Raw genomic sequence first — 23,477 nt, 5'->3', positions numbered from 1 at the left:
TTTCAAAATGTTGTATATCCTGGAATATTTACATCTCAACATTGATAACTTTGTAACCATATCCCTGTAATGACGATTAGACCTAAACGATTTATCTCCATTTGTGCCACTAGTTCATCTAATTGCGGATTGGGCATTCAGATAGAGGCTTTAATTTTTTTCCCCTACTATTCTCTGCATGAACCTTACTCACTGATGCACTATTAGCGTTAAACGCTCTGCCCCTTTCTGTCCCTCTCTGCTTGTCTTTACCCACATCATTACACTGTTCTATTGCCTCAACTTTTCTCTTTGGATTTCTAAATCTCACTACACTGACTCCTCCATCATTAGCTTAAAGCCATATCCACAGCCCGAGTTATGCAATTCACCAAGGCACTGGTCCCAGCCCTGTTTAAGTGGGCCCATCTAGATGGAACAACTCCCTCTTTGCTAATACTGATATCAGTGTTCCATGAATTGAAAACCCTTGGCATATCACTCTTTGGGCCATACATTTACTTATCTAATCTGTTTGATCCTATGCCAATTGATGTAACAACCCAGAGTTGCTTATCTTTCGACTTTTATTCCTAATTCTGACTGTTCCTCTTCCCTTATTAGGAAATAGTTCTGTGTTTGAATTTGGGCTCTAACTCCTCAAATTCTCTCAGCAAAACATCATTTCTATTTCTATGTTTGTCATTTGTTCCTACATGGAGCACAACAACTGGATCCTCCCACTCCATGTTCCTCTCCACCCACGAGGAGATGTCCTTAACCCTGGCACCAAGCAGGCAACACAATTTTTGGAACTTCTGGTTGCAGCTGCAGAGAACAGTTTCCATCCCCCTGACTATACTGTCCCCTATCATTGCCATATTCCTTTTCACTCCCACTCCAGTTGAATGGCATCTGCAACCACAGTGCCATGGTAATTTTGCTCATCCACCTTGGAGCTTACGTTCTCATCCACACAGCTAGAAAGTATCTCATACCTGTTGCTCAAAGTCAAGGGCTGAAGTTCTTCCATTACTACATGCTGGATCCCCACGTTATGCAAACTTAACAAAAACAGTGAAGGCAGTGTGGAAGTTTCTTAGCTCTCAAGGCCTTAGGATTTATTGAAAGCTGCCAGTACAGATGATGCCTTTCTCCTTCTCCTCTGAAGTGAGGTTACATTAAACTGTCACAGAAGAATTACACCACAAACGCAATGGCAAAACTGTGCTGAAGATGAGTTTTTGACTTTATTTCTAATTCTGACTGTTCCTCTTCCCTTATTAGGAAATAGTTTGAATTAATGTTTTTCATTGGCTAAGAGTGAGGATCGCCTGGTGTCAACCCACCTCTGTAACTGGAGTCATGTAGGCTGAAGACAACCATCCATCTCTTATTATTTCCTTTGGCCCCTGAGATTACATTCCATTGTGAACAAAAAGACATCTTTATAGATACAGATTATAGCTAAATAAACAATGTTACTTCCTCTTATCAATAATAACAATTTGTTGTAAACAATTCATATGAACATGTTAACCTATTCCCATGGATACTAAGGCAGTTAAGAACAAATGTTGACAGTCATTCCTAGCAGAATATCTTCATGAAATATGGGCGTTCTGTCCTACAGATACGGACAATAGGTTGAGGCATTAGCAAACCTAAGTTTCATTCAAAGACATGAAGGTTCTTGTTTAAAGATGAGGTGTCATACTAAGTTCAAGCTGCTGAGTCAAACCTTTTGCTTTTTTTTTAAAGCTGACAAAGTGGCCCTCAATTGCGTATAGTGTAATTAAGATAAATACAAGTGCTTGAACCCAGACGCTTTTGGCACCTTTTAAATTCATTTAGTTTCCCACAAGCAGCTGGTTTCCTATTCTCATGTTACCTTAACTGTTAATTGTCTCACTAGCAGAAATTCAAACTGAATTATGCAAAAATTTGGTTAAAGCAAAATCCTAAAATGTTACTTCAAACCAACATAGAATCCTAAAAACTAATAGTATTATCAAAATCTTACACCTGCCTGTCTTGCAGTCACCACCTCTTGTCCCTGACTATTGATCAACTCTAAAATTCTACTTAACCTAAGGCGCGTGACTCTCCTGGAATAAAGTAACTCCACACCTCCCCAATGCAACTCAAGACTCCGGCTCAGCAACTCTGAACAGAAGCTGCTCAAGCTGCAGATGCTTACCACAGATATGGTTGTCCAGGACAGCAGCAACTCCAGAGACTCCCACATATTCATGCATTGGAGTACAGTCTCCATTTAATTCAGACATTTTGTTGGCAATTTTTTGCACTAAGCTCCAATTGTACTGTTTAGTTTGGTTAATTCAAGTTTCTGAGTACCATGAAATGTTTTTGTGCAAAAGAAAGTCAAGAGTGGACTGCAGTCAATAAATTGCCCATGCCGGAAATGGTTCATTGTTGGGTTATCAAGCTAATTTGCTGAATCACAAGAATTTGGTGAATCCCTTGGGTATCAAAGGTGTGGGGAGCATATTGATAGAGTGTTGCTGCTGTTTGTGTGTCAATCACTAGGTTGAATTAGGTCAAAATCCTGGAACTCCCTCCCTAACAGCACTGTGGGTGTACCTACAGCACATGACTGGAGCGGCTCAAAGGCAGCTCACGACCAAATTTTCAAGGGCAATTAGTAATGGGCAATAAATGCTGGCCTAGCCAGCAAAGCTCTCATCCCTCGAATGAATAATTTGTTAAAAAAAAAATTGCTTGATAAAATACTTGGAACTCCCCCCTTAGCAGCACTGTGGGTATACCTACATCACATGGGCTGCAGTGATTCAAGAAGGTGGCTCGCTGTTAGGGATGAGGAACAAATAACGGCCTAGCCAGCGACACTCTCATCCCAGGAATGATAATAATTTAAAAAAAATAAAAATAGAGCTAAGCTGTGAGGGTGCACTTCACAAAAAGGGAAGTAAAACTGGAACACTCCCAAAAGTGTAAGGCCAGGTCAATTGAAAATTTCAAAACTGAGATTGATAAATTTTTGGGAGGCAAGGGTATTCAGTGTTACAAAATCAAGGTATGGAGTTAAGATAGAGGTCAGCCATGAACTAATTGAAAGATGGCGCATTCAAGAGGCTGAATGACTGATTTGCTCAACTGCACCCTCGCCTCCACATTTAATGCTCTAGACCCTAATAAAATCAATACTCACTTTCACCCTGGTATGTGTCCTATCTCTGGTCCCTTTAAGTCCAAGGGATGAGACTTGAATGAATATGACGAACAACTGCTTTTGCCATCCATCACCAGATCTGGCTGGACTACATAACACACTATCTGGTCTTGCTCTTGTTTGTTAAAACTGCTCACTATTCCACCAGGCCACTGGGCCAAGCTTCCTCTAAGATTTCCTGAAGTCCTAGTCCTGAACTCCATCTTTCTCTAGTTTTTTTTCCTACCTCCCCTCATACCCTCTCTGAACTCATCTTGTCCAGGAGACCCACTTGCTGCTCCCTCAACCCTATTTCCCATTGAACTGCTGACACCCAACTTCCCCTCCTGGCCTGCACGTTAGCTGTTGTCCTTCTCTCTTTTTAAATCTATCATTCCCCTTCTGCTGAAAAACCAACACTTGACTCCACCACCCTTGCGAACTACTGACCCATCTCCAACCTCCTTTTCCTCTCAAGTTACTGATTGTGTTGTATATGCCAATCTTTCCTAGATCTCCAAGTTTGAATCCTTCCAATCCGGTTTCCTAAACTGCTCTTACCAAAGTCACAAATGACATTTTATGTGACTGACAAAGGTAAACCAGCCTTTCTCGTCCTTCTCAACCTGTTTGCAGTCGTTGATAGGGTTAACACACTGTCCTCCTCCAACACATCTCCAGCTGTCATCCAGCTGGGTAGAACTTCCCTCACCTGGTTTCATTCTTATCTCTACAATCATAGCCAGAGCCTCACTTGCACTGGCTTCTTTTCCTGTTTCTGCACAATTACCTCTGCTGTCTGCCACGGATCTACCCTTGGCCCCCTCCTATTTCTTGTCGACACCCTGGTCCTCGGTGACACCATCCAAAAGCACAGCATTAGCTTTCTCAACTACACGTCATTACCATCTCTTGCCGATTCACTCACGAGCACTGGATAAGCCGAAATTTCTTCAATTTAAATATTGGGAAGTTTGAAACCATTGTATTTGGCCCCCACTCCAATTACCATTCCCTAGCTGCCTATCTCTCTCCCTGGCAACAATCTAAGATGAAACCAGTCTGTTAACAGTCTTGGTGTCATATTTGACACCAGGATGAACCTTCGACCATACTTGCACCATTATCGAGACTGCCTATTTCCACCTCTAGTATCATCCAGCTTCATCCCTGTTTCAGAAGTTTATCTGCTGAAACCCTCATTCTTGCCTTGGTTACCTCTAGACTTGACCATTCCAATGCACCCTTGTTTGATTTCACACATTCTACTCTTTTTGTAAACTTCAGGTAATCCCTAACTCTGCTGCTTGTGTCTTAACTCGCCCTGAATTCTGTTCACCTATCACCCTTGTGCTTTCTGACCTACGCTGGCTCCCAGTTAAACAGTGTCTTGATTTTAAAGTTTTCATCCTTGTTTTCAAATCCCTGCATGGCCATGCCACTCCCTATTTCTGTAATCTCCTCCAGCCCTACAACTCTCCCAAAATATCTGCTATCGTCTAATTCTGGCCTCTTGTGCAACCCCAGTTTTAATCACCCCACCTTTGGTAGCCATGCCTTCAAGTACCTAGGCCCTAATTGCTGGCATTCCCTCTCTACACTTCTCCAGCTTGCTTTCCTCCCTTAAGATGCTCCTTAACATGTGCCTGTTTGACCAAACATTTGGTCATCTGACCTAATAATATCTCCTTACATGGTTCAGTGTCATATCTTTTAATGCCTTGGGATGTTTTATTATGTTCAAGGCACTATAAAAGTAGAAGTTTATATTTTATGGGATGTAATTCTGGCTCTGCTTGTAAAAGAAACTATTGACAAAATGATTGGTTAAATACCTCTTGCTTTCTTGTCATGTAGCAAGAGATTTTGAGCCAGGGTCAAAGCTCAATCCACCAACCTTAAACAAGTGCTTGTACACATCAGTGGGGCCGTCACTTTTAGAAAGAATAAACTCTTTGTATTTGTCAGCAAAGGAAGAATTGCTGTTCCATAAACCCATGCTTCAACCAAGAGGAACTTCTACCTCCTTGTAAATACTGTTAATTAATCTGCTGTGGCACTTGGATGTTAATCTGCTTTTAGTAAATTAGGTGTTGCATGTCACTTTATAGCTTTTGGGTCTATCTGATTACCTTTGCTGTATAATCCTTTCTTAAAAATTCAGTATAAAACTTAAAACAATTGTTTATTGAGCATTCATTGATAAGATAATTGATTAATAATGCATATTTTTGAATGTGATTTCATTTATTCTATCTTTTTTGTGACAGATTTTTTATTATACAGAGGGAAACTCTTATGCTATTCCTGGCTCTCAGTTTCATGACCGTATTACTTGGGATGGTAACGTCAACAAGAACGATGTTTCCATTATTATAAACAATATTACTTTTAAAGATAATGGAACTTATACCTGTAACGTGTTCAATCCACCTGACTTCAGTAAGACAGGTGCAGAAATTCACTTAAGTGTTGTTGAACAAGGTGAGCCAAAAATATCAGTAGTTCCAATATTTCTTTCCTCAAAATTACTATTTGCTGGAACTCATCACAGCTTATGACATCTGCTACATCGTTAGAGGTGCTGAGCTATTAAACTGTGCTCCTGCCTGTTCAGCTGGTATATTAAAAAAAATCTTATTAATCTCGCAGAGGAAGAGGCAGAAATTCCTCCGAGTAAAATACTGCAGACATTGAAAATTGTGAATCAAAAACTAAAACTCGGTTATCAATAGAGAGAACAGACAAGTTAATGTTCTGGGAACTATTTGCATCTGAAATGTTCACTTGTCTCTTCTTGTCGCCGATGCTTATTGACATGCTGTGCATATGTCGCATATTCTATTTTTTTAAAAAATGTTCTGTGGTCTTCTCGCTAAAACCACCAAAAGAAAATCCTGATAATTTATTCCTATATGCCAAACTTCAACGGCAATCCTATTGGTTGTAAAGTGCCTCAGGGCGCCCCGAGTGTGTGAAAAAGCAATATATATTATGCAAATTCTTTTGTTTTTCCTTTTTGTTGCGACCAGGTGAGGAGGGGTCGAATGGTTCCCTTCTTTTCCCCTTCCTCGTTTGACCGCAACAGGTTTTTTTATTTGAAAAGGATATTTGCCAACTCCGTGGATACTTAACTGTTTATGCGCTGTGATCATAAAAGAACCAATAGAACAGGTTTTCTTGAGCTTAACAAAGAGGTTATTTTTATTGTTCTTAAACTGATAGACATACATTCTTGAAGTCCATATACACACAATTACAGGTTACAGGATTGGGAAGGATAGGTTGAATTAGAGTCCATTTTAAAACAAGAAGGTAAAGTATACAATTCGTAGCTTAGTGACTTGTCTGGTTTCAGGTTGACATCAGTGGACTCGATGCTGCTGATTTATAGATGTGGACACCATAGTTGGTTGTTCTTCTATGTAGTTAAGGTCTTTCTTTAAAATATCTGTCTGCTGCACATGGAGAGAGTTACCAGTAGCTGGCAGGGCCCAAAGCTTGTAGGTAATGTCGGGGGAGAGAGAGAGAAAGTATGTGCATGATGGACCCCCACTTAGCTTCACAGTGGCTTGATCAATTCTGCTGAACATTCTGCTTAAAAAGCACCTAGGAGTTGGCTTGTCATGTGACCTGTCCTCCAACTGCCAATAATTCAAAGATAGTTGTATATTCCAATTGTAACTCACTTAACTCATGGTCTGGAAGCTAGCTTAAACCAGGGCCCCATTGTCCAAGCAATTAATCACTCATCTCCAACAGTTGAATATCTTAGGATGCCAAAGATGATGTGGGGTCTTTCACACTCCACGGAGGGCATGGCCGGGGGGAGGGGGGGTCATGTCACGTCATTGTCTTTGGTGGGTTTTGCAGACTTGTGAGCTGGAATTTTCCATCTCCTTACGTTGGCGGGATCTTCCGTTGATGTGAATGGAGGTTTCAACGACTCGCCGGCCTGCCGCGGGTGGGCTGGAAAATTCCGGCCACGGTCTTTGCTGCAATGGGGTTGGTATATGAAATCTATAATGACGCAAATTATGTGGCCATCGTTGCTGTGAGCTCAGGTCAGGTATTAATCTATGTTTTTAAAAGCCTGTTTTTAAAAAAAGTTCAATTTCTTGTTTCCAGCTAATAGATTAAAAATCATTGACATAAAGCACATCTTCATCACACTTTTTTTTCAGGTTCTTTACCCAATTTTGGGGGAATCATTCCAGCTGTGGTCATCGGAGCAATTGCAGGTTTACTGCTAATTGTTGGCATTGTGTACTTTGTCAAGAGAAAGATAGAGGATCAACGAAATGCTTATATTGGGTAATTCTTTACTGCCATTCATGTGTAGTAATAGATGATATTGTGTAACTTTTACAACAGTGCAATTAAACTCTAGTTTAAATATATGGAGTTTCAGTTTATTCAGATGAGTTGTGTGTATATCCAAGTTTATATTCTCTGAAAGGCTAAATATTAATAACAGCTGAAAATGTATACTTAAATTTGTCCAGTTTCTCAGAATTGGTCAAATTTTATATTTTCACTTTTTTCTTTGCGCGCCACCTTTAGTTTTTGGAATCTGTGACATTGGATACGTAAAAAATGAAGGATGTAAGAAAACTCTGCTCCTGTTTTAAGCCCAGTTTTGAGTAGTAAGCGAATTAAGAAAGCACATGCAATGCTATCCCGCAGCTGACTTTAGATCGTGATTAGCAATGGGAACCTTGACTGTTGCTGCCCCTGTCCATAGCCAAACGTGCTAAAGTCAATTCCAGTATTCCCTGTTCTGTTGAAGAGTCATACGGACTCAAAAGGTTAACTGTGTCTTCCTCTCCACAGATTCTGTCAGACCTGCTGAGTTTTTCCAGCAATTTTTGTTTTTGTTCCAGTATTCCCCACCCTTGTCTGAAATCAACTAACTCTGTACAGAACAAGAATTGAATCTGGAAGCTTTCTTCTGTTTGGATCAGTATATACTATACATTGCATTTTCTGAATGAGGCACAACTTGGCCATGTATTTCTATTAAAATTAAATAATTATCTTTTATTCTTCTGTTATCTTTAAACCAAAATTTCTAACCCTGGTAGTTATTGGGTGTGTGGCAACTTTGCATCAATGATGCACATTGTGTATGCATAGCAGTCAGTGTAGCTGAAATATTGCCCACGGGGTTCAAGAAATGAATAAGTATATATTCAGCAAAAGGTGTAACTTCTAATTTGGCTTTGACTCTAATCTGTCAATATATTATATATTTTTGAAAGTTTATTCATTGTGATCACCTGTAGGGACTCCCCTGACAGTTTATTGAGTTTAACCAGTCAGTACCTGAGGCATGTACCATGGAATTTGCAGGTGCTGGATTAAATGACCTCACCTAGGGTGTTATAGGGGCTACTACAGTTTGCTTCAATGCCTTTGGGTTAAGGAGGAGATAATGAATGGCCAGACCCCCTGCTCCAATTCCTGCACTGGAAATGTGCATGTGCAGTTACTACTTGCTTAGTCTCAAAACTTGCACTTGAGTGATAGCTACCTGGTAAGTAAAGGACCAGGTTCAGCTCTTGTGCTCCCTCGATTAAATTGTCTGTTAATCCTTGATGCTAAAGTTCACATGTTGCTACATTGATCTATTTTCTTCCTTTTTTTAAAATGTTATTTTCTTTCCAGAAAGTGCTCTATACACACTGCCCCTAGTACCACACATTGCTTCCTTGGTCAGTGTGTTCCAAGACCAACAAGGAAGGAAACATTGCTTGATTTGGCTGGGGTGTACAATAAATGATGTGAGAATAGGAGAACAATTGGATGATAGTTCCAATGTAAGACTAAAACAGAATAACAAAGAATCAAAGATAAGGATGCTGAACTGAAAAATGGCAATTTCTGATTTAGCTGTGTATAATTTAAACAGCATGGGCTTTGAAGTCTTGAGGGAGATCCAAAGTGTGTTTGAAATCCCCAAACTAATACCTACAGTGTGCAAATGTCAAACAAAGTTAGATATAATGAATAACGCAGTGCAGTACACTGGTGCAACAGTGCCTCAGCATTGGCTGAACATGGCTTTACTCCTGTAATTTTTCTTCTTGTAAGCTCCTCTTGTCTTTACCATGTCATCAGTCAACCTTTAACAGAAGCCAGCTGTTTCCCTGAAGAGAAGGTACAATATAGGTATAAAGTCCCCTTCGGAATTCCAAACAAATTCCACATCTTGATTTTAAAACTCCAGGTGCCTTATGCAAATTGGCAGTCACTCCGGACCCAAGTCTTCTACCTCCCATTCTTGCTGTTCAGGACTGCTTCTTGTGCAGTAGTGTCCCATTTCTTCTCCCCCCTTCTCCAGCCGAATAAAGAATGTATATTACACCCATTAAAACAGGTGGCATCCTATAACTTGTCAAGTTCACTGTTGTCAGAGAATCCCACAAGTGACTTTTTTAAGTTCAGGTTTACTCCTGCTGCCCTGAACTGCTCTACAATGTTGTAAACAGGGTGTGACAATAGTGCTCTTCTTGTGCTCTGAATCAAATATTCATGTCTTCAGATGCATTTCCATCCTACCTCTCTGAAAACCATTTGAGAAAACGCTCATTGAGAGCAGACTTGGTTTGATTCGAACAGCTTTAAGTTCATAGCAAAATGAGCACAGAAAGGTGGTGATAGGACTCAATTAATTAAAACAATGAAATTTCTCAAGACAAAATGAAGAACAAGCCACACTTGCATCAAGCAAATATCTTAATTAAGCAAAGTCATTTCTGACCATTCTCTGCTACACTGCAGCCCTCTTGTTCTAGGAGTACATGTGGGCACCTGAATGTAACATTATCTAGTTAATTTGTCACGGTGGATGTTCTTTGCGTAATTTCAATTATTTATAAGTATTTATTGGGCAAAGTGAGTCAACACAGACATGAAGTATATGGGAATTATTTCAGAGAACAACAGATATCCCTGATTCCAAAAGGTATCCAAAACACCAAATTTGTAATGGAATTCAACCTAATCGGTGTAAGAACTACCACAATTTGGCTTAACACCCAGCCTCAGTGGGCCGGCCTATAGGTATTGGTGTGGTAATCCTTGTGTAGCATTATAAAGTTGTTATTACAAATGTGATATTACTAATGAAGGAAGTATGCATTACTAACCTTGGATGACATTTAAATATACAGTATAGCACTATGAGATCATTATCAGAAAAAATAAATTTTGCATTGCAGTGGTATACTTAGCATTAATCACTGCAGTAGTGATTGTTTTGGGAAAAGTAATTAACCAATTTAGCTTTTTTGTCAGTAGGTTTCCTTTTAAACAGAAGAATTTAATAAAGCAACTAGATACAACTGTGGCATCTGTATGCATTAAGAAGTAATTGAATGTCACAGTGGTCAAATCTCAGTGGTTAGGTCCAGCCCTAAGAGGTTACATGTTTCTTTGGTTTCCATGACATTGGTTCATAAATCAATTCTTAAGTGTTGCTTCATTACAGTTTACTGTTTAGTACTGTGGTCAGTGTTTCCTCTAAGCCTTACAACCACACAACAACCCAAAAGACCCATGGCCCTTTAAGCTACTGCACATACATGGATGCACAAAAGAAAAAGGTGGGACATGCAATTAAATGACCTAAACACTCCAAAAAAAATGTATTCATACAGATGTTTAGCCCTGAAAAGAAACTGATGTGATTTTCTGTTTGTAACTAGATTTTGAACAAATTTGTTTACCTCTAAACCCAACATGAAATTGTTTTGGTATTTCTCGATACTGACACTTTGTCTAAGTGTGAAGTTTGGCTGTTTAACTACTATTATGAGACAGCCTTTTGGGTATCAACTTATTGGTCAATTGAAACCATTTAATTAACTGTCATCCTGACTATTAGGTGAAGCCCCATAGGAAAATGAGGCCTTTTCATTTGAAGGGAAGAGCAATACTAATAGTAAAGTCTTTGGCTCAAAATGTCCAACTTTTTGATTATTAGATTTGAATATTTCGGGAGCCTTTAAGAGCATAGTCAGTAGTGCTGCGCAGCGCTGAAGATTTAAAATCTGATTTAATCTTTCTGGTGAGCTACTATTTTTAACAATTAAAGTTTCCATTTCCTGACCGAGAGCTGCATACCTTCACAATTTGATGGGATGTTGGTAATTTCCTGTACACTTGAAAAGATGCTTTTATTCCAATACTGAATAATAACAACAGAAATGCTATTCGAGTTGTTAATTGGCAATGTTCCCTTTTAAATCATGTGCACAAATCGGCCCCTTCAAGTTAGTCATGTACATGGTCATGCAAAAAATTAAAGGGTTGGGCACTTAAATCACCAGTGCCCCTTAAAAAAAGAGGGGGAATGCTGCTCACAGGCCTATTTTTTGTATTAGGATTTTTTTACTATGATGTTGAGCTCTAAATTTTTCAACTAATTTCAATGCTTTGAAGTTCATATAAATTCTGTCACTGCATCACCACCACCACCACCCTCACCACATTCCCTCAAAACAATTCTATCAGGTTAATCAAATCTAGCCCATCCTTTATAGGGTCCCCCTTGTTCTCACTTATCACCCCACCGGCCTCTGCATTCAAAGGACCATCCTCCGCCATTTCCGCCAGCTCCAGCATGATGCCACCACCAAACACATCTTCCCTTCAACCCCCCGGGCAGCATTCCGCAGGGATCGTTCCCTTTGGGACACCCTGGTCCACTCCTCCATCACCCCCTACACCTCAACCCCCTCCCACGGCACCTTCCCATGCAACTGCAGAAGGTGCAACACCTGCCCCTTTACTTCCCCTCTCCTCACCGTCCAAGGGCCCAAACACTCCTTTCAAGTGAAGCAGCATTTCACTTGCACTTCCCTCAACTTAGTCTACTGCATTCGTTGCTCCCAATGTGGTTTCCTCTACATTAGAGAGACCAAACGTAGACTGGGTGACCGCTTTGCAGAACACCTTCGGTCTGTCCGCAAGCATTACCCAGACCTCCCTGTTGCTTGCCATTTCAACACTCCACCCTGCTCTCATGCCCACATGTCCCTCCTTGGCTTGCTGCATTGTTCCAGTGAAGCCCAATGCAAACTGGAGGAACAGCACCTCATCTTCCGACTAGGCACTTTACTGCCTTCCGGACTGAATATTGAGTTCAACAATTTTAGATCATGAACTCTCTCCTCCATCCCCACCCCCTTTTCAATTTTCCCCCTCCTTTTTGTTTTTGCCAATAATTTATATAGATTTTTCTTTTCCTACCTATTTCCATTATTTTTAAATATATTTCCATTCATTGTTTTATCTCTACCTTTTAGCCTTTTTTGATTCCCTCACCCCACCCCCACTAGGGCTATCTGTACCTTGCTTGTCCTGCTTTCTACCCTTAATTAGCACATTCTTTAGATAATATCACCACGTTCAACATCTCTTTGTCCTTTTGTCTGTGATGTCTTTTGGTTATCTCCATCTACCACTGGCCCTCTATCCAGCTCTTCTTGTTTCTCCCCACCACCACCACCACCTTAAACCAGCTTATATTTCACATCTTTTCTATTTTTCCTTAGTTCTATTGAGTCATATGGACTCTCCGCAGATGCTGCCAGACCTGCTGAGTTTTTCCAGGTATTTTTGTTTTTGTTTTGGATTTCCAGCATCCGCAGTTTTTTGCTTTTATCTTTACAAATCTATGTTGACTATCATGGTCAGTTTCTGCCTTCTAAAATAGATTTGTTTCATCTGGAATTATTGAATCAAGTTATTTTTCTATTATGGACTTGAAGCTAGCCAATCAATTGTTATTTAGCTTAGCCTTTCCTCTGTTTGAACAGAACTGTAATCTACGGCAGCATCAGTTGCTTGGCGCTGCTACAGCCTTTAATAAATTCTGACCCTGTTCTACTTACAAGCTTGAAGTCTGAGACTGTTTACTGTTGGTATATAAATCGATGATAGTTCTTCTAGTTCTTTTGTGTAAAAGCTTTTTAAAATGTCCCTTGCTCTCCTGTGAAGACTGAAACAAAGTGTACAATTAAGCAACCCTGTTCTTTCCTTAGCTACTATAATCTCATTGCGTGCCAAATTTTTTTCTATGCCTAATTATATATTGACTTAGAAAAATTGAATACATTCTATTAAAATTGGAGATTTATAATCTCCTGCATTCTTGTAGCCTATTTCTAGTTTATGTTCCCCATTACTACCTCAATACACTCTTTCAATGATGTGCAGATTTTCTCTTCAGTTAACAGTATGATGATATGTAAAGGACAAAGAGTTTTGCTAAGTATTCCTTAGCTCAACTTGGATAAACTTTGAATCTATCCATATTATATTAAAAGTATTAATTCTAATGCACTGTTGCTGCCTGCCACACCATGTCACGATTTAATCATATGTGGGTTCAAGGCCTATTAAGTGTTACTTTTTAACTAAGGTTTGTGTATTTTTCAATTCCTTAATGAGGTGTTATTCTCCACCACGCTCGGTTTCCAAATCTAGTACTGTAGGGGTCATGCAGGTAATGTACCTAATTCATATGGGCCAAAAAATAATCACTGACAGGTGACACGGAGAGTAACAATTAGGTTGTTGTCTGTACAAAATTGATCTTAAACCCAATCCATATAAAGCAATGATCAATGACTTAAGAGGTCCATGCTTACCCTTTATGGAATCTTCATCTTCAGTTCCATTATTGCTTCAGCATTTTGCTTTAAATGGTTCAGAAACAATTTTCTAAGAATTTTATTAAAATAACATGATAGTTTGCCGGAGTCGCTCCCACGCGCGCAGTTTCAGTTGACATTCAATCAGTTTGGGTGTTGTTGAAAAACAACTTTTTATATTCATTATTATAGTTTTACTATATACCTTTTGCAGGATTATTGTAGTGTTCATATGTGATATTATTGTGATACTATTAAAACAAGCTCTAGCCCAGGAGATTAATTTACAGTTTGGGGAGAAAATGGCGAATTTTCGCCTGCACCTGTAAAAATAGGGAACTCAAACCCGGGGAGGATGGAGCCAGTGAGATCGGACAGTGCGTAACCCAGGGAGGATGGAGCTAGTGAGATTGGACAGGGAGTAACCTGGGGAGGATGGAGCTGGTGAGATCGGACAGTGTGTAACCCGAGCAGTTTGGAGCTGGTGAGATCGGACATCATGTAACCCAGGAAAGGTGGAGCCGGTGAGATTGGGCAGTATGTAACTTGGAAGATGGAGCCAGTGAGATCGGACAGCGATTTGCAAAAGAAGCAATTCCAATGAGAAAGATCTTTTTCTCACAGCGAGTGGTTCGGGCCTGGAATGCACTGCCTGGTAGTGTGGTGGAGGCAGGTTCAATCGAGGCATTCAAGAGGGCTTTAGATGATTAGTTGAATAGAAACAATGTGCAGGGCGATGGAGAAAAGGCAGGAAAATGGCACTGAGTCACAGTGCACATTCGGAGAGCCAGTGCAGACTTGATGGGTCAAATGGCTTCCATATGCACTGTAATGATTCTGTGATGAAAATCCCAGTTTCTATAATTGGTGAATCTTTGTTAGCGTAGCAGTAAAGGGATCATATATGAGGAAGGAATCAATACCTTTGAGAGAAGAGAAAATTGGGGAAACTCGGATGCAGTTTTAGGGGTGACCAAAATTTTGAATAGAAAGTTCTTGATTTTCCCCTCTTTTAAATGACTACTTTAAAGATTCGGAGGTGACTTCAATGTCTTAAGAATAGTGCAAACTCTGCTTAAAACCAAATCAATTAAAACTGGTGCATTGAATATAGTGATGTAGAGCATTAGTAAAAATCTGAAAAGCAATGTATTTAATTGAAACAAAAATCTGTTTGCCAGGAAAGCAAATTAGTGGCTTGCATTTTTGTTTTCTGTAAAATATTAAATATGTAACTGTGCTGGAAAATCTGCATTTGTGCATACAGAGATTGATGCATGCAAAATTATAAATTTTGCGGCATAAATACAGCTGGCAAATCTGAAGAAATTTGGTATTAATTTGAGTTCCACTGTTAATTGCTCTATGATGTAGCATAATTGAGAATATTGTCATGATTTATTTTCCTTTAATTATTTATCTTCTCCATGCAATTCAGTGGAAATAGGAAGAGCTGATCCTGAATACCAGTAAGTGGTGGCTAGAATTCAGCAAAACCCTAAAGGTCAACACTTAGCTTAAGTTTGTGTAGCAGTAAATATGTGTGCTTGTGCATGAGGGGTGTGTGGTTGAAAACCTTATGCTTAGCATTAAAACCAGAGGCCTGTGTTTGAAATGCATTTTGTGTGAAAAATGATCATACTCTGACTTGCAGTAGAGTTTTGTAATTTGTATCAAGAGAAATGTTGGAAATGCCTAATCTCCTCTGTGACTCCTGCTAGACTAAGGTATAAGTAACTTAGAATGCTTCAGTGGAAACAGCACCTGCAGCATGGTAGCTTGGATTGCAGAGGAAAACCGCAAGGACAAAACATTACTAAAACAAACTAGAAATTGAACAGAAAATGATCTCCGTAGGAACCCAAGCTGTGTTTTATGTCAGCTTAATTCAGTTAAATAGCATTTGGCATTTAAACAAAAAAATTTGCTATCAATTCATGGGACTTCAACAGAAGTTGAAGTTTAACATTCCAGGAATAAAGCAATTTTTTTTGTTGGTCGATTAAAAATGAAAATTGCAAGTTTTTACACAATTAATATGGTATACAGCTCGACAAACCTACGCATAATGAAAAATTTTACAAAAATCTGAAAGCCAGGAGTAAAAAGCAAGGAAATATTTTTTGATTTTAGTTTATTTTGAAATATTTTTCCCTTTATACCAAATCTTTGCTTTAATATAATTTTTTGTTTTGATTCACTTCATCTAGATTTGAAGCTGTAAATCTTCCTTGAGGGTAAAAGTGTAATGGAAATCTGCTTTCTTAAAGTGCTATTTTGTGAATGCTGTCCACCATCTCCTGACATGTCATATTATTTTACAGTGCTGAAAGACCATAAATTGCCAGCTACTTTTAGGAAAGTAATATGGCATTCTGCATGTTAATACTAATTGGCCTTTTCCAAAAATATTTCTAAAATCCTTTTAAATGAATTTTGTTAAACAAGATTAAAATTTGTTACTGGATTTGTTTTCTTACTCATTCAAGGGATAGAGTGTTGTTGGCAAGGTCAACATTTGTTGCCCAACCCTAACTGCCCTTGAGAAGGGAATGATGCACCATCTGTGGCTAACTAAGGAAGTTAAAGATAGTATTGAGTTGAAAGAAAAAACATATAAATCCGCAAAGGTGAGTGTCAGGTCAGAAAATTGGACAGAATGTAAAGAACAGCAAAGAATGAATAAAAGATTGATAAAGAGAGAAGAATTAGAGTATGAGAGAAAGCTAGCTGGAAATATAAAAATATATGAAGAGTTTCCATTGGTATTTACAAAGGAAAAGAGTAAGTAAAGTGAATGTTGGTCCTCTAAGAGAGTGAGAATGGGGAATTAATGAAAAACAAGGAAATAGCAGATGAATTGAATAGATATTTTGTATCTGTCTTCACTGTAGGGGATACAAGCCAATCCAGAATTGAGTGTTCATCAAGAGGTGAAAAGGAGGGAGGAACTTAAAAAAAAATTATACTCACCAGGGAAAAGGTACTGAGGAAATTATTAGAACTGAAAGCTGACAAGTCCCCAGGTCCTGATGGCCTTCATCCTACAGTCTTAAAAGAAGTGGCTGCTTAGGAAGTAGATGCATTGGTTAATTTTCCCAAATTCCCTAGATTCTGGAAAGGTCCCATCAGATTAGAAAATAGCGAATGTGACTTCTATATTCAAGAAAGGAGGGAGGCAGAAAGCAGGAAACTACGAGCCAGTTAGCTGAACAACTTCATAAGGGAAAATGCTGGAATATGTTATTAAGGAGGTTATAGCAGGGCACTTAGAAAATCTTAATACAATCATGCAGTGTCAATGTGGTTTTGTGAAAGGCAAATCATGTTTGACTACTGTATTGGCGTTCTTTGAGGAAATAACAGTCAACTTGGATAAAAGGGAACCTGTGGATGTGCTGAACGTAGATTTCCATAATGCATTTGACAAGGTGCCAAATCAAAGGTTACTACACTAAAGAGTTCATGGTGTAGGGGGCAACATATTAGCGTGGATAGTGGATTGGTTAGCTAACCAGAAACCAATTAGGCATAAATGGGTCATTTTTGACTTGGCAAGATATGACGAGTGAAGTGCCACAGGGATCAGTGCTGGGGCTTCAACTATTTACAATTTATATCAATGACTTGAGTGAAGAGACCAAATTTGATGACAGAGCTAGGAAAGTAAGTTATGAAGACAACATAAAGAGCCTGCAAAGGGACATTAATAGGTTGAGTGAGTGGGCAAAAATGGAAAATTAAAGTAGGGAAGTTTTGCTATAATCGTACAGGTGAGGCCACATATGGAGTACTGTGTATAGTTTTGGCCTTCTTTATTTAATAAAGGATATAAATGTGTTGTAAACAATTTAGAGCAGGTTCACTCGACAGATAACCCCCACCATTGCAGGTATCAGTGAGGGTTGGACAGGCTGGGTGTGTATCCATTGGAGTTTTGAAGAATGAGAGGTGATCTTATTGAAACATATAAGACCTTGAGGGGACTTGACAGGTTGGATGCTGAAAGGATGTTTCCCCTTGTGGGAGAGACTAGACCTAAAGGTCATAATCTAAAAATAAAGCACCTCCTGTTTAAGATAAAGAAGAGAAGAATCTTTTCCTCTGAGGGTTGTGAGCCTTTGGAACAAACTTCCCCAGAGACTGGTGACGGCAGGGTCATTGAATATTTTTAAGGCATAGTTAGATAGATTATTGACTAACAAGGGAATTCCAAGGTTATCAGGGGTAGTTGAAATGTGGAGTTGAGGCCACAAGCAGATTAGCCTTGATATTATTGAATGGTGGAGAAACCTTGAAGGGCCAAATGGCCTACTCCTGTTCCTAATTCATATGTTCCTTTTTCTTCTACTTCAGTCCCCATGAAATGAAGGCAAATGCCATTTTCTTTCTTAATTGCTTGCTATACCTGCATGCTAATTTTGTGTTCCTTCTATGAGTATACTCAAGTGTCGCTAAACATCAACATTTAGAAGCTTCAAGCCTTTTAAAATTCTGCTTTTCTATTTTTATTGAATAACTCCTCACTTCCCCACATTGTAATCCACCTGCCACCTTGTTACCTTCATCACTTTGCAGTCTCTTTGTATCTCCCTCGCAGGTTACATTCTCATCAACTTTGTATCATCAAACTTGGATACGTTACTCTTGGCATCGATATCTGTTCTAAGTTATTAAATAGATTTAAAATAGCTGAGGCTGCAGCACCAAGCCAATCTCAGTTACAGCCTGCCAATATGAAAATTCCCCATTTATTCCTATTCTCTACTTCTGTCTATAACTAGTCCTTCATCCATGCCAATATATTACACCAATTCCAAGAACTTTTTTAATGGCACTGTATCAAATGCCTTTTGGAAATAGGTGGCAAGTAACATTTGTGCCGGGCGAAGACAATCTCCAACAAGAGAACCTAACCATCTCCTCTCGACATTCAACAACATTTCCACCACTGAACCCTCCACAAAAAAACATTCTGGGGATCACTATTGACTTGGAACTAAGTCACATAAGCACTGTGGCTATAAAAGCAGGTCAGAGGCTGGGAATTCTGTGCCAAATAGCTCTTCCCCCGATGCTCCATGGCTGTTCACCATCTACAAAGCACAAGTCAGGGGCATGATGGAATATTGCCCACTTGCCTGAATCTGTTGCACTCCAACAAAACTCGAAGCTCGATGCCATCCAAGAAATAGCAACCTGCTTGATTGGCACCTGCTCCATCACCTTAAACATTTACTCTCTCCAGCATAGGTCCACCTTGGCTACAGTGTGTATCATCTACAAGATGTACCACAAAAACATGTTAAAGCTACTTCGACAGCACCTTCTCAATCCGTGACTTCTACTATCTAGAAGAACAAAGGGGGCAGGTGCATGGGAACACCACCTGCAGGCATGCATCCTGCTTTGGAAATCTATTGCTGTTCATCCATTGACGATGGATCAAAATCCTGGAACTTCTTCCCGAATAGTGGGTGTATCTACGCCTCAGGAAGGCAGCTCACCACTACCTTCTCAAGCTTGGGTTTAGGCAATAAATGCTGGCCTTGCTGGTGATGCCAACATCTCATGACTGAACTAAAAAAAAGTGCTGGCTAACATAAACTGAGACATTGGCAAGTGCCAATTTTCCATCCTCAGAAACCTATCTGCTGACTTCTATCCTTAGAATATGTTCCAGTGTGAAAATATACTATTTGGGTATGTTTATATTATTGACCCTACATTCTTAATAATTATCTTTCTTTTCCTGTCTACTACTTTCACTTTCCCAGACATGTTTCAACCTTCAGTGAAATATTTGGGCTAATGTTATTCGCTGGTTTTTCTGTTGCTACCTGCTCATGCCCCACTGATAATCTGAGAGAAGATGCATGCTCAACTATTTTACTCTTTTCTGCTCAGGCCTTTAATCATACCATCCCCACACCTACCAACAAAAGGACTGCTTAATCTTGCAAACTAAGCCAGAAGTCAGATTTCTTGGTTATTAATGGGTAATTATTGACTTCCAGTTGAGAGATGGTTCTTGTATCACAAAAACACATGCTTGTATTTTTTTTTATTACATCTTTCTTCAGAGCTTCAGTTTAGTTCATCGAATGTCTTCTATTCATTGGGTGCTGCTCAATGGAAACAAGCCGTTGTCCTGGCTCGATCTCAAAATACTGAAATGATGTTGAGCACTCTGGTCTGTTATAAAAATGATGCAGATAACTTTTACCTTTTATTCATTGTTTATTTTTGTCATTCTACATTCTCCCAGACCTGATGTCTTAAAGCATCGACTGCTTATGATAGGCCTTTGTCAGTTTTGTTTTAAACTTGCCATTGACAGATTCACTGAAACCAGATTCCATTTTTATTGTATGGGTTTTCAAGTTTATTTTTAATCTCTGTTTTGGAAATTACATCTCATCACTTTACCCATTTGTGAAAGTCGAAATCCATGTGTGATGGCAGCAGTAGTTGGACCTCTCTCCCTCTTCCTTTTTTTCTTTGTTTTACTTGACGTTTTCCCTGAGTGGCTTGATTCACACACACAATATTCTGTGTGGGAATTTTGTCCTATATTGTGGTGTAAACATTTTTTTAAAAATATGTATGTGGTTTGTTTTTCCAAAATTGTCAGATATAGAGTTCTTGCCTCGATGAATTGTGTTATTCATAGCTATTGAGCTAAGAAATTGGTACTATATTGAAACAAACCTTTTGCATATTCCTGTTAATTTGTATTTATAAATGTGTTGCATGTCTGTTTGTACCCAAAGCATTGGAAACCAGTCCTTGAACCACAGTTTAACCAAGGATGGTCAATGTGCTATTCCGACTCAGTATGCACCACAAAAAAAATTCACCAATGTTAATCAGTTTGTTTGACTTTCTAAAGTGAGGTGCGATGTTACATAAGTGGCTAAAATGTGTGTTTCAGTGTTTCATTTTCGGCCATGTCTTTTGTGCATGTGTCTTTGTGCCAGTTAGCTTGTACCTCATACCATTTTTATTTACTTCCTCCCTTTTCCCGGCATTTACTTCTGCATGTTCGTCCTTGCTTTATGCTACAATGTGCTTTGGAAAAAAAATGGCAGCCCTGTGGAAAATGTTTTGCCAACTGAACAACCTCTGAGGAGCTCAGCAATGTCAGTTATGGAGGATTCAATGAATCATAGTTCTGTTGGCCCGCTCCAGGTATGATTTATGCTTGCTTTGTTTCTTTGTAATCTGCCAGATAGAAACATTGTTTCATTTGTTTGCAGATCCTTCATTTGTGCCTCTTCATTAAATAGAATAAAAATAACCTTTTAATCGAGCACTTCAAATACATGGTGAAAGTTTATTTGGCTTTGCTTAAAAGTTTCCAGTCTATGTATTGTCGTCCTGTATTTGTACAAAACGTGTTGAAGAATATAAACTTTTCATAGCATCTTAAAGCTGACAATGTCTCAAAAGGTGATCGGACCTGCAAACCAAATTATCTTCTGAATTGGTTGGTATTTTTCCATTTATTTTTACTTCTTCCAGATTAGAATTTTCCTGCTCTGATTCTTAATTCTTGTAAAAACTCAGGGGATTGGGCAGCATCTTTGAAGAGGGGAAGGTAAGATGCAGATTGGTGACTTTGTCCAAAAATCCGATGGGCAGAATAGTCCATGCACGCTGGCGTTGGGAGTGTTCAGTGGCATGAACAGATAAAATAGCGAGAAGGCCAAAAATTGGTTCCACGATGTTGTGAAACCAGTTTGTGATCATCTGCTCATCCCAACGATGGGCCGCGTTTCCCGCCGTTGGATGTCAGGAACCTCATTGTAATAAATCAGCATATCATTATAATGCAAGCCTGCCGGACTCATACGCCCCCTTGCTGGATATTCCGCCCGCATCAGTGTGATTGTACACCGATGTGTTTCACAATAGCATGTAAAAGGTGTGGACTTAGTGGGCTGCACTTTGAGGGGAACCTGGAGGTGAGTGCACAGTAACATTGTAGAGTGGTTGCTTTTTGAACTTCAAGGTTGAGGTGAGTTTAAGGGGCTGGTGGCAAAGGCTGCCCTGCAGTTGCGGCAACTTGGGGTGGAGGTGGGCAAAGGCTGCCCTGTGGTTGAAGTTAGTGCACAAGCACGTACGGGGTGGGGGGTGCAGTGGGCAAGTGAAGTGGCCAAGCATTCGGGACACCTTGTTTAAAGTGACCATCCCTCTGCAGCTGAAACATTTCAGGCACAGCCACATTGATATGATTGGAGTCGAGCCTCTAGCTGATCTGCCCACTCAAGCAACGCAGTGACATCAAAGTGCCACCAAGTGCTCCAGAGTTTTTCACCCCTCGGGCACAAGCTGCAAACTAATGAGCATTTTAGTGGACTGCAGAGCAATTGGACAACTGGGCACGTTGTACAATCTCCTTGCTAAAGCTGTCCATGGAGCAGTCACTGGTGGAGGCGCTCACAGCCCCTTGTAATGTCATCTTACTGGTTTGGGCCAGTCTCCCCCATGGCTCAAGCTAACAGTGCAGCCTTGCAACATGGGTTAGGAGAATGCCTGTGCCTGAGCTGAGAGCACAGCATGTAGTCCAATGGGCAAAGCTGCCGCCAATCGGTCAGGTCAAGTGGGGCGGAGGAAGGTGGCGTTTCGGGCAGCCATGCAGCGCACTAATCTCTGGACATCCAAGTGGTGCACAGAGGGAGGAGCAGCATCCTCTGGAAGAAGGGGCAGCTGGGGCTCCCACACATGCTACTGAAGAGCCACAGTGAGCCATTGTTGTTCGACACCTAGCTAGACCCAGGGCCTATAGACATGGCCTTTCATTCCTGCAGATGACCGAGAACCAGTGTTGCTTAAAACTGCACGTGTCTAGGAAACTGGTCGGCCACATCTGCTGCAGGATTTGTCACCACATGGACATGGAGGGCATCTATTGCCTGTGACTGTGAAAGTGACAGCGGCACTCCATTTCTACACCAGTAATTCCTTTCAGGGTTCCACGGGTGACATCTGTGGGATATCACAAGCCTCCACCCATCCATGAGGTCACAGATGCCATATTCGCAAGTGCACACAGCTTTGTGCATTTCACCCGGGACCAAGAAAGCCAGGATGCAAGAGCACTTGCATTTCCCCAGGTCTTGGGTTTCCCACAGGTGCAGGGTACAATTGATGGCATTCAAGTGGTGCTCAGATCTCCATCACGACACACAGTGAACTACAACCATGAGGGCTTCTGTTCGCAGAATGTGCAGCTAGTGTGCCACCACCACAGGCGCATGCAGACCTGTGCATGGTTTCCAAGGAGTTTGCATGACTCCTACATTCTCAATTCGGTCCCAGATCCCTGACATCTTCCAGGGTCCACAAAGGCTGCAGGGTTGGCTCCTCAGGGGCAAGGGCTACCCACAGAGGTTATGGCTGATGACACCTGTGCAGCGGCCTCAGACTGCAGCAGAGCGAAGGTACAACGAGGCTCATGCTGCAACTCGCAACTTGGTGGAGCAAACCATCAGGATGCTGAAAATGAGGTTCCGGTGCCTGGACTGGTCTGATGGAGCCCTGCAATATAGTCCACAGAGGGTGTCACACATCATCGTCGCATGCTGCGCCCTTTACAACCTGGCGCTGCAAAGGGGAGAGGAATTGACTGAGGAGGAGAT

The 23,477-nt window shown here is 40.3% G+C and overlaps 1 protein-coding gene across 3 annotated transcripts in view; it reads left to right on the top strand.

Moving 5' to 3' along the window:
- The window catches only part of LOC121290655 (myelin protein zero-like protein 1), a 48,985-nt gene that overhangs the window by 12,307 nt on the left and 13,201 nt on the right, over positions 1 to 23,477 (top strand). For 2 of the 3 annotated variants that reach the window (XM_041211391.1, XM_041211392.1), the window contains exons 3-5: positions 5,443 to 5,656; positions 7,357 to 7,486; positions 20,925 to 21,024. In XM_041211391.1, the coding sequence (XP_041067325.1) occupies positions 5,443 to 5,656; positions 7,357 to 7,486; positions 20,925 to 21,024 (444 nt within the window). Of the gene's footprint in view, positions 1 to 5,442; positions 5,657 to 7,356; positions 7,487 to 18,433; positions 19,511 to 20,924; positions 21,025 to 23,477 lie in introns of those variants that run through there. The other variant, XM_041211393.1, reaches the window with a different exon arrangement.

The sequence above is a fragment of the Carcharodon carcharias genome, chromosome 18 (assembly GCF_017639515.1).
Source record: "Carcharodon carcharias isolate sCarCar2 chromosome 18, sCarCar2.pri, whole genome shotgun sequence".
NCBI lineage: Eukaryota > Metazoa > Chordata > Chondrichthyes > Lamniformes > Lamnidae > Carcharodon > Carcharodon carcharias.
Note: the sequence above shows the minus strand (reverse complement) of the source record. Positions and strands in the feature narration are given on the sequence as shown.